This window comes from Arabidopsis lyrata (assembly GCF_000004255.2).
Source record: "Arabidopsis lyrata subsp. lyrata unplaced genomic scaffold ARALYscaffold_8, whole genome shotgun sequence".
Lineage (NCBI taxonomy): Eukaryota > Viridiplantae > Streptophyta > Magnoliopsida > Brassicales > Brassicaceae > Arabidopsis > Arabidopsis lyrata.
This window is the reverse complement of record NW_003302548.1, coordinates 4,082,153-4,098,299: the sequence shown is the minus strand read 5'-3', so window position 1 is coordinate 4,098,299 and position 16,147 is coordinate 4,082,153. Positions and strand designations below refer to the sequence as shown.

Genomic DNA, 16,147 nt, shown 5'->3' with positions numbered 1-16,147 from the left:
AAAAGAGGGACTAAGATGAAAATTTCCTAGCGGACAGAAAAAAGATGATGTAGTAATCGAAGTGGTGTTGGAAGAAGACAAACCGGACTGGAAAATTCGAATTGGAGCAACTTTGACTGGCCAAATAAAATAAGCTTTGATCGAACTCTTGAGGAAAAACAAAACATCGTTTGCGTGGTCAGCGGCGGACATGCCTGGCATAAATCCAAGTATAATTTGTCATGAACTAAACGTGGATCCGAGCTTCAAACCGGTGAAACAAAAAAGAAGAAAGCTTGGAGTAGAGCGAGCAAAAATAGTAAATGACGAAGTGGATAAACTTTTGAAGATAGGGTCCATAAGAGAAGTGCAATACCCAGAGTGGGTAGCAAACACTGTCGTTGTCAAGAAGAAGAATGGGAAAGATAGGGTTTGCATCGACTTCACAGACCTAAATAAAGCATGTCCCAAAGACAGTTTCCCGCTCCTACATATAGATCGACTTGTAGAGTCCACCACTGGGAACGAGCTGTTAACATTCATGGACGCCTTCTCGGGTTATAATCAAATAATGATGAACCCCGAAGACCAAGAAAAAACGTCATTTATCACTGATAGAGGTATCTATTGTTACAAGGTAATGCCTTTTGGTTTGAAAAATGCAGGAGCAACTTATCAACGGTTGGTTAACAAAATGTTCCACAATCATCTCGGGAAGACAATGGAAGTCTAAATAGATGATATGTTGGTTAAATCGTTAAGAAAAGAAGATCACGTTAAGCATTTAGAGGAATGTTTTGATATTCTCAATAAATATCAAATGAAGCTGAACCCGGCAAAGTGCACATTCGGAGTCCCATCCGGAGAATTTCTTGGCTATATTGTGACAGAAAGAGGGATTGAAGCCAATCCAAATGAAATTAACGCTTTTCTAAACATGCCATCTCCAAGAAACTTCAAAGAAGTACAACGGTTGACTGGGCGGATCGCGGCTTTGAATCGTTTTATCTCGAGATCAACAGATAAGTCGTTACCTTTCTACCAAATTCTAAAAGGAAACAAAGGATTCCATTGGGACGAGAAGTGTGAAGAAGCTTTTGGGCAGCTTAAGGTATACTTAACCACTCCACCTATACTCTCCAAACCAGAAGTGGATGAAAAACTTTATTTGTACGTGTCGGTTTCAAACCATGCGGTTAGTGGAGTCTTGGTTCGGGAAGACCTCGGGGAACAGAAACCAATTTATTACGTAAGTAAGTCAATGACAGATCCAGAAACCAGATACACAATGATGGAAAAACTCGCACTCGCGGTGGTGACTTCGGCTTGGAAGTTGCGCCCATATTTTCAATCCCATCCGGTTGAAGTATTAACCAACCAGCCACTCCGAGCAATACTTCATAGTCCAAGTCAGTCCGGACGTTTGGCGAAATGGGCGGTGAAATTAAGCGAGTACGATATAGAATACAAAAGCCGGATCAGTATGAAGGCTCAGGTTTTAGCAGACTTCCTGACCGAGCTACCAATACCTGGAACGATAGAGCAACCGGAGAACCAAACTTGGAAATTACATGTAGATGGGTCTTCAACAAAACAAGGATCCGGAGTGGGAATCAAGTTGGAGTCTCCAACATCAGAAATTCTAGAACAGTCATTCCGATTGTTATTCAATGCCTCCAACAACGAGGCGGAATACGAAGCCCTGATTGCCGGACTTCGATTGGCACAAGGAGTTGGAGCTAAGGAAATAGTGGCTTATTGTGATTCGCAATTAGTAGTTAACCAGTTTAATGGAGATTATGAGGCCAAGGACTCAAGAATGGAAGCGTACCTCGAAGTGGTGAAGGATCTATCTAAAAATTTCTCGAAATTCAAATTAATTCGCATATCTCGGGGGGAGAATACAACTGCGGACGCACTTGCCGCATTGGCGTCAACATCAGATCCTGAGTTAAAAAGAGTTATTCCAGTGGAATGCATTTCGGAGCGAAGCATTCAAGACAACAAAGAAACCCTCGTCGTTACAAGGTCTCGAGCAGCGGCACGTGACCGTGGCGAACCAGAGATCGAACCGCCACCCAACAAGCGGAGGAAATCAAAGGGATCAAACACATCTAACAAGGAACCCGTTTTCTTAGCAGGAGATGCGATTCCAGAAACAATATTAGAGCCCGAGCCATTAATCGAGGAGGATATTCTAGAACCAAATGAGCATCCCAAACCAGAGCCGCGAGTATTTAACAAGGTCGACCAAATTCCGGCTAAAGACTGGGGGGGCTGACTGGAGGGAGCCAATAAAGCGCTACATCATGACAGGCGAGCTCCCAAAGAATAAGTGGCAGGCCAGAAAAATGAAAATCGTTAGCGCGAAATTTTGTCTATCAAAGGATGCATTATATAGACGGGGTGTCAGTGACCCTTACCTATTATGCATTTTTGGGCCCGAAGTCGAAATCGTCATGAGCGAAGTACATGAAGGTTTATGTGTGAGTCATTCATCAGGAAGAGCTATGGCTTTTAAAGTTAAAAGAATGGGATACTACTGGCCCACTATGATCACGGATTGTGTTAAATTCGCCCAAAAATGTAAGCGCTGCCAACTCCATGCGCCATTGATCCATCAACCTTCGGAATTATTCTCTTCCATCTCCGCCCCATACCCGTTTATGAGGTGGTCAATGGACATCATTGGACCATTGCACAGGTCAACTCGAGGTGTACAATACCTTTTGGTCTTGACGGACTACTTTTCGAAGTGGATTGAAGCTGAGGCATATGTTGGTATCAAGGATTCGGTGGTGAAGACTTTCATTTGGAAAAACATTATATGTCGACATGGAGTCATGTACGAAATAGTCACTGATAACGGGCCACAATTCATTTCACAAGAGTTTGATGCCTTTTGTGCGGACTCGGGAATCAAAGTCAGTTACTCTACTCCACGATATCCGCAAGGAAACGGTCAAGCCGAAGCCACGAACAAGATGATACTAAGCAATCTCAAGAAACGTCTGAATCATCTAAAGGGAGGATGGTATGAAGAACTCCAACCCGTCCTATGGGCCTATCGTACAACTCCTAGGCGACCTACCGGAGAAACGCCATTCTCTTTGGTTTATGGCATGGAGGCAGTAGTACCAGCTGAACTCAACGTGCCCAGAATTCGCCGAATAGAAGCACCATTAAATGAGGAAGAAAATTCAGCAATGCTTAATGATTCACTAGATACCATAAATGAAAGGTGTGATCAAGCTTTGATTCGGATACAGAATTACCAGCAGGCAGCAGCCCGGTATTACAACTCTAAAGTCAAAAGTAGGCCGTTCTTCGTGGGAGATTATGTGTTAAGGCGCATTTTTGACAATAGAAAAGAAGAAGGCGCCGGTAAACTTGGTATTAATTGGGAAGGACCTTACATTGTTACCGAAGTGGTTCGAAACGGTGTTTATAGGCTGAAAGACTTAGAAGACATGCCAGTCAAGCGACCTTGGAATGTGATCAACCTAAAGAAACTTTATGTTTAAAGCTACACGCATTTTATATGTACATGAACTACGGTGTGGCTTGATCCCGAAATGGGTACGTAGGCAGCTCGGAAACGAGTTCAGCTATTAATAAAATTTTATTTTATTTCTTTATTAAAAGTAAAGGTTCGGCTATGCGAACATACAAGAGATTGGAAGCAAAACATTTATTCAAACGAACAAGACAAAGTGTCGATCTTCGCACACTTCGAGTTAGGAAAACCCTCCCGGAGAGCAGAACACTTGAACTCCTTGACCAGCAAGATCAAGAACTAGCATCATACAATCCGGGATACGAGCAAATTCGGAGATTTCGAGCTCAATCCACTCTCCGGGGTGAGAACTAAGGATGTGAAGATCCCTTGATATCGCAGTGACCCTGCGCTGCATTCGATGAATCTTCTTCCGAAGTTTTTTCTTTTCCAGCGATAGCTTCCTGTGTTGAATTGCGAGCGCTTTGTTAAAGGCCATCGCAATCTCCCGGTGCCTATCTGGAAGGTTCTTGATCAAAGCGCATGGAGCTCGGATCCGAGATCTGAAAAAGCCGCGAAGTGGAGAAGATCGTCTACTTGGAACATCTGGAACATCTTCATCCATCATTCCAATCCTAGAGAAGTCCGACATAGACTCTGAACATCGAAGGTTAAGATCCATATCTGCAGAAGTAAGAAGAATAGTGAGAAGTAAAGGGAAGTTGAAGCTGTAATTTATAGGGACTTCATATCCCTAGCAAGCAGTAGATTCAGCCCGGAAATGGAGTGATTCGCGGCGAGATTTATGTCCTTAAACCAATCCTGCATTAAAAGACGCATCTCCGAGAATATTTGAAGAGAAAGGAAAGTTGCAAATGTTTCCATAAATAAAAAAGGGCCGAAGCCCATTATGAGTTCAAAGTAAGTGGAGAGGTTAGAGAACATTTATGGAAGAGGCTCAGGAACAGGCTCCTTCATCGCCGTTTTAGTTTTCGAAGTGGACGCCTTGTTCTTGGCGTCCACCTCGGAATAATCCCGAACGCGTTTCCGACTGGTACTGGCCTCCTCCTCGTCTTCTTCCTCGCTATCAGATGGAACGGTATGGACCGGAGCATTCACAGGACCCGGAACTCCTCTAGCACGGAGATACATCCGAAGCATCTTCGGGATCTCAGCAACAGAATCGAAGTTCTGCCATTCCCATTGAAATGGATCACTTTCCAGGGCCCTTATCTTCCTCTCTACCCGAGCAATGCGAGCCTCGAGTGTTTACCTTTTAAGACCTAGGCGCTGCCTTTCCTCACACAAGTGACAGTGTTTGTCGGCAACCTAGCATAAAGATGAATGAATAAAACGAAACAAAAAGTTTTTAATCAAGGACCACGGATATTAACCTTGTCAATGAATTCGCAAGCCTCTTTCTTCTCCTTTGAAGGAAAATGAAAGACGGCATGAGGGAAAAGAACGCCGGCCGGTTCAAGCCATCGCCGGACAAGAAAAGTGGGCTGCCGGGATCAACGGGGGCTACGTTTTCGTTTTCCATTAATGTGGTGTTTATCGAATGAACTATGGAGTTTCTTGAGGAAAGATCAAAGGCGAACAAACTCCTATTTATAATAGGGTTAAGGTTTGTCTTGGGAATGAAAATTCAATAATGGTTGCGTGCCCTAATGGTTTAAACCATTTTTGGAAATCGAAAAAAAGGCAATTATTGCATTAAAGACGAGCCGCTTTTCCTACTTTCAAGAAATAGGAAGGAAAAGAGAAACCGTCGCATTAATTACAAAAGTGTCTAAGGCCCAAGCCCAATAAATTTAACGAGTTGACTAAACCCGAAGTGGGGAACTCGCTTTAAGCCGAGCTCAGTTCTCGCATTCTTAAGAGAAAGGTCTGATCAGCCTAAAAATCTCGAAAGCATAACCACAAGGCCACAAAGGGTTAAAAGCGGACTTTGCAAACCCGCACATAATTTTAACCAAACCCCCTTGGGGTCAAAACCTAGAAAGGTTTAAAAGCCTCCTCATGCCAATATCTTGTTCAAAAGAAATAATAAGGCCTCCTTAGGCAAAAACAAGTTCGAAATTAAGTTTTAAAATAAATGGGACAATTCCCAATTTAAAGTGGACACAGCCACTACGGAGTGACAGCCACATCGGACTCCGGCTCGGCAGTCGAAATTTCATTCGCCTCCTTGGCTGGTGCTTGGTCAGATGGAGCTCCTGATCCGCCCTCCACAGTACAACCATCCTCCGGAGTGACCTCCGGTGCAGCAGGAACTTCGGGTGGGACGACATCCTCCGCCTCACTTGAGCCTGGGAAGGACAGTTCCAGTCAATTTTAAAAAAAAAACACATAAGGTGAGAAAAGGTAGTAAGTGTCAGGAGCCAAGCATTACCTGCCCAGTCTAGACCCGATTCACTTATAGGAGGCGATTCAGTGAAGAATTCCTCGAAGTCCTGCGGGTTGAAGGTCGAAGTGGGAAGAGCTGCCAAGCGACTCCGCTATTCAGAAAGATTAGCTGACAGTTCGGTCCTTTCTTGCTCCACGGAGAAATCTGTATCATGGATTTGATCCAACAGAATCAGGTTGCTCTCGTGCTCCTTGATGTCTGATTCCAAATCTGACCTAGCTTTCTCGGTCTGCATGAAGCGGATGGCCCCTTGGATCAACTCCATCCCGCGTCCCTTAACTTCCTTTCTGGCTTTCGATGCTGACTTTGCCAACTCAGAATCATGCAATTTGGCAATCGCCTTGTACTTCGCGTTAAGCTCAATGAGTTGGTTATTCAGGGTATCGGCGGTTGATTTGGATTCGTGAAGCCTACCCTGAACACCAGAAAGCTCATCCTGGAGTTTGAAATTTTGGTCATACTGGTTCTGCAGCTCCCCCTTAATCTTCACCAGCTCGGATGTTAGACTGTCGACCTTGTCCTCCAGATCGTGCTTGGAGCCGGTAGAAGAGCTTAGTTCAGCCTCAAGAGCAGAAATTTTTTTCTTCCACGCGTCGATCTACTTTTCCCGACCAAGGACCAGCCCCTCATAATGTTCAATCATGTCATTAAGCTCACCGTTAGCCTGCCATTATGCATGAAATCGAGATGGTGAGGTATTTCGATAAACGGCAGCACAATTGGAAAAATAAAGCGGAACTAACCCGAGATGAATGATGAGCATGAAGCAAATAGCGTTCACGAATCGTAGGGCGCCACTTGTCGAAGTCTAGCAAGATCGAACCCGATCGGGTCTTGAAGCATCGGAAGACGCTGCCTTCTTTCTCCATAGCTGCGAAGGGGGAAGAGTTGACTTGAGGAACAAGAACAGGCTTTGACCTCGAGGAAGCATCTCGAGATTCAGAATCTCCCTTTTTAGGAGATGCGCTCCGGACAGTCTTTTCGCTGTCAGGCTGGGAAGAGAAAGACATATCAACCGGTCGAGGAGGACCCATTGGTTTAGTAGAAGGGGATGATTGAGGTGAACGGTCAGTCCGGGCCCTTGACTTCTCCCTTCGCGGGGAAGAATCACTACGAGAAGACTTGTCTCTCTTCCTGCGAACCAAATTCTTAAGTGGTTCATTGCTAAAATCATCTCGGGGAGGACGAGGTGAATCACGGCGAGGAGATCGGTCCCTCCGAGGAGAACGTGCGTCACGACGATCGCGACGAGGAGTTAACCTAAAAGAAGCGACGGATCTGGCTCCTTCGGAGCTGCCGTCATCAACCAGCAGGGTTCTACTATAGTCCTTCTTATCTATAGAAGCCGCAAGAAACTCTTTCTTCCCCTCACAAGCCTCAGCTATCGGCTTGGAGAGCACCTTACGCTTGGCCGCAAGGGCCCGAGATGACATTCCCTGAGTTGAGGGAGGAGGCGGAAGTTGGTGAAGTTGACCTGGGGGGCTCATCCTGAGCCTGTGGTTGGCTTCTAAAAATCGTTCAAGAGTGAAAGAATTCCAAAGGGTTTCCCCTTCGAGAATTATTTTGAAGAATTCAACGAATGCGTCAGACGGGAGAGTCGGAGCGACGAAAGCTGCGAAATGAAACAACGGTTTTAGTCAATAAAGATAATGAAACAACCGGGAAAGATATGGGCGACCTAATCTATACCAGGTTTCGCAGACCACTTCGAAGGGAGAAAATCTGCAAGATTTCCAATCGAAGCGGGAGTTTTCTTAATCAGAAACCAAGGATGATGCCAATTTTCATCCTTGTTCGGAAGATGCAAAATGATGTTCCTGTTGGCGTTAGGATATGCTGAGAAATACCCCGTTTTCTTCGATGAACTTCTCACGCTTAGAAGCTCATTTAGCTCAGTGACTCCGATAACGTATCCGGCCTCCGCCGCGATTGTTATAATTCCAAGGATAATACGAAGAAGATTGGGGGTTAATTGAGGAAGAGCGATTTCAAGAGCCGCTAGGTATCAAACTAGGGCTTCGGGAAGAGGAAAAGTCAGCCCGCAACCTTTAAAATAGATCTCATATACACATAAATAGCCGTCGCGGTGGCTTTCTGGGGACTCTGTGGGATCGGCTATCCGCGCCTCCGCCATAATTCCCGGTGGAATTCGGCAGAGCTCCCTCAATCGTTTGAGAGATTGAAGGGTGCAGGTGGTTCTGTAGTGCGGACCAGCAATATCATTAGGGCGGGTGCATTCATCATTACTAGAACGCCTCTCATCGAAAGACGGAGACTCGGGTCTATCAGAATCAGAAGTCATTGGGAGGAATGAAAAATTCAAGTTTTGGCAAAGAGAAAATCGGCGAGGAAAGAGAAGAGAGGAGTTTCGATTAAAGCGTAAAAGTAAAAGTGATGATGAAAAGAAGTTACCTTACACAAGCTAAATGATGGAACCGCCTCAGAAGTTGTGTGGGGAGTGGGAGGGTTTTTTCCCGTTTTAATAGTAATTAATCAATATACGGTCATAATGATGACAGATGTCACTCGGTTAAAAATGGCTAGTGCCGAAATTAAAGGAGTGATGAGATTTTCGGCGGGAAAATCAGAAAGATTCTCGAGCGTAATCTTTGGTCATTTAAGCATTTAAAGTCCTCCGAATTGGAATGGCACTTCGAAGAACTTTGGGGGCTAATTGTTGGTGTCGGATCCCGCACCAGTAGTCCGGGACCCACCAAAGATTGCCACGTAATCAAGGTAACGGCCTACGAAGGATAAAGCCCATTAGATCCGTGAGTCGGAGAAACAGCCGAAGTGGTTATCACTACGAGGAGAATCCGAAGTGATTACACCTCGACATGAGTCCAGAGATGAAGTTGCAGTTAAGTCGGTCCAAGGACAGTTTGGGCAAAAAAGGCGAGGCCCATGAAGATCGGAGTCAACTCAAATTCGAACGTTGAGCATTAAAATCAAAGATCAAAACGGATGCATTTAAGAGAGAATAATTGTATTTAATTAGCCATTTAAATGTCGTTTTTCTATGTATAAATATAGGGGCCAATGGCCATGTAAAAAGGAACTTTTTTCGAAGCAAGAAATACTATAGCAATTTTTGTAGCAATTCATAAGATTTTTACATTCTTATTTTTTGTCCCTCAAGAATAATCTTCCCTATTAATAAAAATACTTGAGTGTGTGAATCCGACATCCACATATAGGATGGAGGAGACCGGTGGCTGATCCGGTTGGGACTCACGTAACGAAAACCCTAGATCGCCTTTAAAGTCTCCCTGCCACGTCAGCCCTCCCTAATTATTAATTCTCTTCTTTTCTTTTTTTGTCATCCAAAATTAATTCGAGCTCAAAAGAGTCATTCCTGAGGAATGTTGTTTACATATGTGATATGAAGCGGTTCTGTACGAACTTTTCGTGCCAGTTTATCCGCTTTGACATTAGCCCTACGAGAAATTAAAGATAAAAAAAAGATGAAAACTCCTCCTTGTCGCTGTGAAATTCCTCCAAATACACTGAAAACGCTGGCCATTCGGTTGGAGAAGACACCATCTTCACCAGGTCTGAACAGTCTGTAAAGAACGCTACCTCTTGATTATCTGCACCAATCATACACTTCATCGCCCAGAGAAGGGCCTCGACTTCGGCATGTAGTGGAGATAGACTTTTACGGAGGTTCGCAGCTCCCATGGTTGGCGGCTCTCCATTTGACGATGCACAGAACCATCCTGTACCGGAGAACTTATCACTTCCTTTCCATGATCCATCCACAAAACAACGGTATCCAGAATAATTCGACTCAAGTGAAGTATCCCTCACTCGAGTTTGATTTACCAAGTCCAGAGAACCATGACTTTTAGTTAATTCTCTTCTTTCTATTTCAATTTTAGTTAACTTTTCTCCAGCTCCTGGGATTCTTCTGCTCATTTGAGTAGAGCACCCAAATTGTTACACTTTGATTTTAAGTCAAACTTTAACAATTACGTTATTTATTAAAAGATGGATCAAGATTTCTTTCTCTCTCTCTCTCTTTTGCTTCAAAGTGATGATGTCAATGAATACTGCAAGTTGAGTTGTGCATCATCGATGTGTTGTGCCTTAACCCCTCTCAAGCCATTTTAATTTTCTTTTGGTAACTAGCCGTGTAAGTGAAATTGTGAATGGAACGGTACAACGATGTGTCCTGGCATGTTCTACTGTTTGCACCAAGGGCTCTAAAACCGCAAGTCAAACAGCCTACTCAAGCATATCCACGATCTAAGTGTTGTGTTTCCAATAATTGTTGTGTATGTGCCCAAAATGCTAAACTCTCGTGCTACTATATTTCCTGGTTTTAACATGTATAACTGGTAACTTTCATGTAAGAAAATCGAAGATGCAAAGACCTATTTACATCAAATGATTCTACATATACTCAGTTTTTCTTTTTCAAGTAAAGAGTCAATATTCAAAGCATAAACTTCAGTTTTTTCATCGAGCTTCGGCTTCACTCTATTATCCTAATCATCTCCTGCAATAAGGACCCCCACAGGTTCATAACCATGCTCAAACCAAACATCTTACTGTATATAAACTTTTCCAAAATCATGTCTTTTCTTTTTTTTAACCTTTCTTTTGGCAGCAAGACACTGGCTTTCCTTTTCTTTCTTTTCATGGACGCATTGACCGCACCAGTCTCGGAATTCCTTCTCATAAGTTTGCATCTCTCTGAACAAAGAGCTGCAAATGGAAAAGCAGAAGAAAAGGTGATTTAGTTGTGCTCTGAAATCCTGAGGCAAGCTTCATGATTGCTTACTTTCTGCACCAAAGAATCATATTGGCCCGACGACCAGATGTTGTGGCTGCTCTGGCACCATGGACGTGGCAGCCACGGTGAAGTATAGCTTGACCCGGTATATGACAGTAATCAAAACGTTCCTGCGTCAGTGAGAAATAATTGGTTCCTTTATTACTTAACCATTTTGCCATTTACTGAATATAGGAATGTAACAGGACAAAAAAAAAGTACTCAAAAGGACTCACATACCTCTGGCTTTGGATCTATATCCATATGTTTCTTGCATCGTGTGCCTTCGAAAAATATTTCCCCTCCCTCACCTTGTTTACTTAAACAAACATTCAATGTTATTTCTGAATCTTCCACATGTAAGCCTGCAGATTTAAAAGATCACTACTTATACTAAACCAGTTTAATGTTTGCTATTGAAGAATTCACTCTGGTTTTCTCAAGTAATATCAGAAACCTCACCTAATTCAGCATTCCTATCTTCACCATTTTCAATAAAAGATCCACGTTGAGAGTCAAACATTGCTCCACACTCTTTAGGGAAGAATACTGCAAAACAACAGAGTGAAGTTAATAAAAGTCTTTCTAATGGGTTTTAAGTAAAATATATCCTTGCCTTTGCAAATAGGAAAGATAAAATCCTCCATGAGTTGTTTAAGCATGATATGCAGGCCAAAGTCGTCAAGCACAACACCGAATTTACTCATTTTGTTTGGTCTCATGATCTTCAACTTTGTCTCATGAGCCCACTTTCTGAAATTCTCTACCTGATAAAATCAAACAGTAGCAAATGAACAAAACGTAAACAAAGAGGTAAGAGCACCGCAGAGAATAAATGGCAAGTTATTATTACCTCAGCTAGCAATTTCTCAAAGAAGTCAGGCTGAAACATTTCAAAGACGAAAACACCAGGAAACGGTTCAGAAATGATACGTCTGAAGCTTTCCTCTGTGTTTTCGCTGATCGCCTTCCGGAAAGTAGGAAGCAAAAACGATTCGGGATCAAGTTTATACAACTCCCTGAAACGTGGCTGCAGAAAAAGGAAACATTTCAAACAATTGCATCAAGAAAACAAAATAAGAGACGAGCAAAAGCTCCTCACCTGATAATTGGATATTATCTTCTCCCTATAGTTCTTGTACTGTTTAGCCTGCAACATTTTACAGACATGAAACTATTCTATGTCTTCACAAGATCATCATCGTAATTTCAAGAAACTAACAAGAATCAATTCCGATTTCAATTCTCACAGATTGGGATCAAAAAGAGAGAAATTAGAAATTACTTTGGAACACTTTTTGCGCAAAATGTCTGATATGAATTTAGCCTTCTCTTCTCTGTTCGCTGTGAGCTTATCCATCCGCAAGTACTTCTCTATCGATCTTAATACGGAAGAGGTAAATTCCAGTTCCAGATCTTCGTAGCTATCAGAAATGTGGTCGTTGTTAGGAAGAAGACTCAGCCTCGGGATAGGCATCTCTGTTGTCGCCGCCGCAGTAGTCACCGGTGGTTGATTATCTCCACCTCCAACAGTTCCGTCACCGTCCACCGTCATCTCTTGCCGATCACTTCAAGAAAAGATCAAAATCGAAGTTTCTTTAACCTCTCGATTTGGGGATTCTGGAATTTGGGGTTTCCGTTGAAGTTCACCAATTTTCCCCCGAGAATTTATTGGCTTTTTGTGTCATCGGCGCGTTTCGAACACGCGATATGGTTCTCGGCCCATTATAACGGCCCAAAAATGCTTCGAACCGGTTACTTAAAATTATCGGTACTTTCCGGTTGAGATCCCTTTTCATATTTCCCGGTTACTAGCGACCACGACCGTAATGGAGAATTATTTTTAGGCTTATTTTTATGGCTAGCTTGCGCTAAAACAATTACAGTAGTGTTCACAAAGATCAAAACATTTCTGTATAATAAATCAGGTCCAAACCAAATCATACATTTCGAATTTCCATTTCAATCTAAAAAGATTCAGAAAACCTAACAATAACAGGTGTAGATGATGACTAAAATACCAATATCAATTGTTCGTGAAACCCAACTAGTCAAAACCATTACCAGTACCGATTCAAAACCAAACCAATTTACAGGTTTGCTGCCACATTTCTCAGCCTTTTACTGCCAGAGATTGCAAATCTTCTAGGAAATCTTGAAGACTCAAATCATCAGTGAGAACAATATCTGAACCACCGGTATGATCTGTTTTCTGAGTTACCGAAGGATTGAGCTTGGCAAGAAGAAACCGAGCTTGACTACCGTGCTGGTCACACCGTACAATCCGTGGCATTGGAATCCTATCAGTCACTAACTGCGCCGCATCGATTTCGGGTGCTTCCAGAAGGTTCCGGAAAGTCTCGTGGCTCGGGTCTTTATGATACTCGAGTTTCCTCCATTGGGCGATTTTTGATCCATGGTGGATAACCACGTAGAAGTATGAATCGAATAGCAAAATCACGTCTGCAGTCACTGACCGGATATCGAGGAGGACTGGAACTGGCGGTCCGTCGAATGAATACCGGAGAAGCGTTGGTTGAATCATGATGATTGAGTTTACCACTCCTTCCCGGTTTAACATTAACCGGAAAAAACCGGTTTCATCCGGGGAATTGTTGAAGACGTCAAGAAACTGTGATCTTCGTAGATAGAACATGAACTGAGGATAAAGGGAGAAGTTTGGAGTCAACCTGAAAGAAGATGGATCTTCTTGAATATAATCTCCAAACCGTGAAGCAAAGCGGATTAAACCATCATCTAACCACCTAATAACGTCTCTTGCGTAACACTCCTCTGCTCGGTTAATTGCAAGCCGCGCCATAACTGAAGCAGCTGTTTCTTGATCAAAACCTGACGAGATTTCTGGCGATTTTCCAGCAACCCATCTTCTAGCAACAGTTGTAACCCGTTTCCTCATTCCTCCATTTCCATACCGATACCGAGTAATGAACTGAATGAAGAACGCGGAACCAGGCTGCGGTTTTCGATTCTGTTCGTTGCTCACATGAAACAAGAATGACACACATGTCTTATTCGTGACAGTGCTCGTTTTCCACATATATGTTCCGCCTTCACCAATCTCTGTTTCGCTCACTATATCGTTCTTCTGTCTTAGCGACACAACTGGACCGAGTGCACCGCAGATTCTCATATCCTTAGTCGTCACAACTTCTAAAGACACATCAAAGTACATACTCAGGTTCCCATCTGCATCGCGGATGAATATATGTCTGAGACATTTTTTGAATTGCTCGGACTCAAATGTTTCTCCCAGTAAGAGAAATCCACCAGACATTTCCACTGCATATCTCATTTCCGCTGCTCCAACTTGGTCAAGAGAGCAAGCGAACACATCTAGAGCAGCAGACGTATCGCATAGCCTTTTTGCTAGTTTCTTGTAAAACCCGCAAGATTTATCGTAATAAGACACCTGACCAGTGATAATATCTCTGTGAGTTCTGATCGAATTACTTAAATCAGAGTCCACAATGATCCCAGGGCCTCTTGTAGTAAGCCCCGATGTGAAAACCATAATCCGAGAACCCGTGGTTACAGAACATCCCTCGAGCAGTCCCAATGCTGTTGAGATCGCAGCACCGGTTGACCTATGAGGCCGATGACCCGGTTTGACATCAACCAAGGGAACAATTTCTTCAAACGCACATGTTAAGTTAAACTCACATTCCACCAACGGAAGCAAGAAACTTTGCTTCCGAATCCCTGACATCTTTCCATGATGAAGCTGCTTCAAATATCCAAGTCCCAGAAATTGTTGTATCTGATGAATGTTTTTCCATTAAAAAAGAAAGAAACTTTGTCAAATTCAATACATCTAAGAAGAACAATCTATTGACACATGAAGCATACGAAGATGACGAAGCCTAGAAAGAGTACTTGTTTAACGCATAGAGCTAAATCACAACTGGATCGACTCTAAAGTAACGCGTAGAAGCGAAGTCTATCGCCACAACAATCAACCAACAACACATGAACAATGCAACACACTTATAATCATCAAACGATATGATTTAACACTACTCATAAGGAGAGAACACAATCCTCAAAATGAACACAAAGGAACTGATTCTCAAGCATTTGCATTCTCCTATCGAATCTAACTAAATCAAATCCCACCATTTGTGCAAGAAATGTTAAGCAGAGTTCCAAATCTCAAGGGTTTTTACCTGGTCTGGAGAAAGATCACGCTCACCATGAAAAACAACAACTTTAGAGCAATCAGAGAAACCCAAATCATAAACCCTAACCATAGAATCAAAAGTAATCAAAGCCACCAAACAATTCTCAGGCAACTGCTCAATCACAAACAAAAGCTCACTTCTCACAGCTCTTAACTCATCCTCCACCATAGACGCATCAACAACAAACACAAACGCAGGTCCAAGCTCACTAATCACACCACCACCACCTCCAACAGAAGAAGCAAGAGACGAAAATGACGAATTCGAAGACATTGATCTAAGCCCTTGATTAAACCCATTACTCCAACTCCCACCAGCAGTCGGAGTCGTCGTCGCTGAACCCGACTTACGCGGCAGCGGCGGAGAGTATTCAACAGCGCTATAAGTCGGAAAAAGCTCCGCCGGGAGATTAGTTTCAGTGATTCCAGAGTAAGAACGAGGGAAAAGGTTTTTGTGAAAGCAAAAGGGACAAGACCAGATTCGAGATTGATAATCAACACGAGCGTAAGGGTTTAACACAGCTCCACAACGAGAACAAATCAATGGATCATAAGGAATCGTTGGAAGCTCAGAGAATTGCATCAATGGAGTATACATGATACTTAATGGAACAACGAGAGATTCGCAATCGGATTTTGTAGTTGGCCATGAGTTCCATGACCATCTTAATCCTTCGATCGCTTCTAGCTCTAAGAAATCCATAACTAGATCTTCGATTTTACTGATTGTGGATTTTCAAATCCGTTTTCATGGATCTGAAAGTGGTGATGAAGATTCTCAGATCAAGTTTGTTTTTGGTTTCTCAGGGTAGTGAAGGAAAATCGGAGTAAAGGGTTTCACCGGAGTTTGTAGAATTTTTTCCGGCCGGCGAAGAATCAGAAAACATTCTTTGATTTTTACGCTTTCAGAGTCTGTCCATGAGAAGTAGATTCGTTCTTCTCTTAAAAGGCTATATCATTATATAAACTTATTTTCTATTTCAGGAAATTTGCAAACAAGACTTCGAACTTTTGATTGTTTGTAAATCTACTCTCTTTCTTTAAAAAAAAGTATTGACAGTTTTTTTTGTTCTAATTAAAGGCCAAAATGCAAGTACAGAAGGCCCACTAAAGAAATACAAGCGAAAATATAAGGGCCTAATCAAAATTATAATTAAAATTAACAGATAAACATGTAAAAGTCGTGTTCTTCTCAACCCACACGCGTCAATCAGCCATAGAGCGATAAATATCCTCTTCCCTTTTACCGATCTCCAATCCAATCGAAAGTTGCATCGAAATCTGTCG

At 42.8% G+C, this 16,147-nt stretch overlaps 3 protein-coding genes across 4 annotated transcripts; all 3 read right to left on the bottom strand.

Moving 5' to 3' along the window:
* Window positions 1–3,628: 3,628 nt before the first annotated feature.
* On the bottom strand, window positions 3,629–4,212 carry LOC110225615. The gene has a single exon (XM_021015386.1). The coding sequence runs from the start codon at window positions 4,155–4,157 to the stop codon at window positions 3,717–3,719; it is 441 nt and encodes a 146-aa protein (XP_020871045.1). The 5' UTR covers window positions 4,158–4,212; the 3' UTR covers window positions 3,629–3,716.
* Window positions 4,213–10,215: 6,003 nt separating this feature from the next.
* Window positions 10,216–12,336, bottom strand: LOC9299718 (uncharacterized PKHD-type hydroxylase At1g22950). 2 transcript variants are annotated; one of them, XM_002863596.2, is made up of 9 exons: window positions 11,948–12,335; window positions 11,765–11,812; window positions 11,516–11,692; window positions 11,279–11,429; window positions 11,125–11,211; window positions 10,903–11,027; window positions 10,672–10,793; window positions 10,484–10,595; window positions 10,216–10,386 (listed from the first exon to the last, which is right to left on the bottom strand). In XM_002863596.2, the coding sequence occupies exons 1-9, from the start codon at window positions 12,215–12,217 to the stop codon at window positions 10,363–10,365; spliced, it is 1,116 nt and encodes a 371-aa protein (XP_002863642.2). In that variant the 5' UTR covers window positions 12,218–12,335; the 3' UTR covers window positions 10,216–10,362. The 2 variants fall into 2 exon arrangements, with proteins under 2 accessions (XP_002863642.2, XP_020871037.1); XM_021015378.1 differs by having other exon boundaries at window positions 10,216–10,595; window positions 11,948–12,336.
* Window positions 12,337–12,548: 212 nt separating this feature from the next.
* On the bottom strand, window positions 12,549–15,804 carry LOC9301481 (protein transport protein sec23-1). The gene is made up of 2 exons (XM_021015371.1): window positions 14,847–15,804; window positions 12,549–14,440 (listed from the first exon to the last, which is right to left on the bottom strand). Exons 1-2 carry the CDS (start codon window positions 15,561–15,563, stop codon window positions 12,776–12,778), a joined length of 2,382 nt encoding a protein of 793 aa, XP_020871030.1. The 5' UTR covers window positions 15,564–15,804; the 3' UTR covers window positions 12,549–12,775.
* Between the last annotated feature and the right edge of the window lie 343 nt (window positions 15,805–16,147).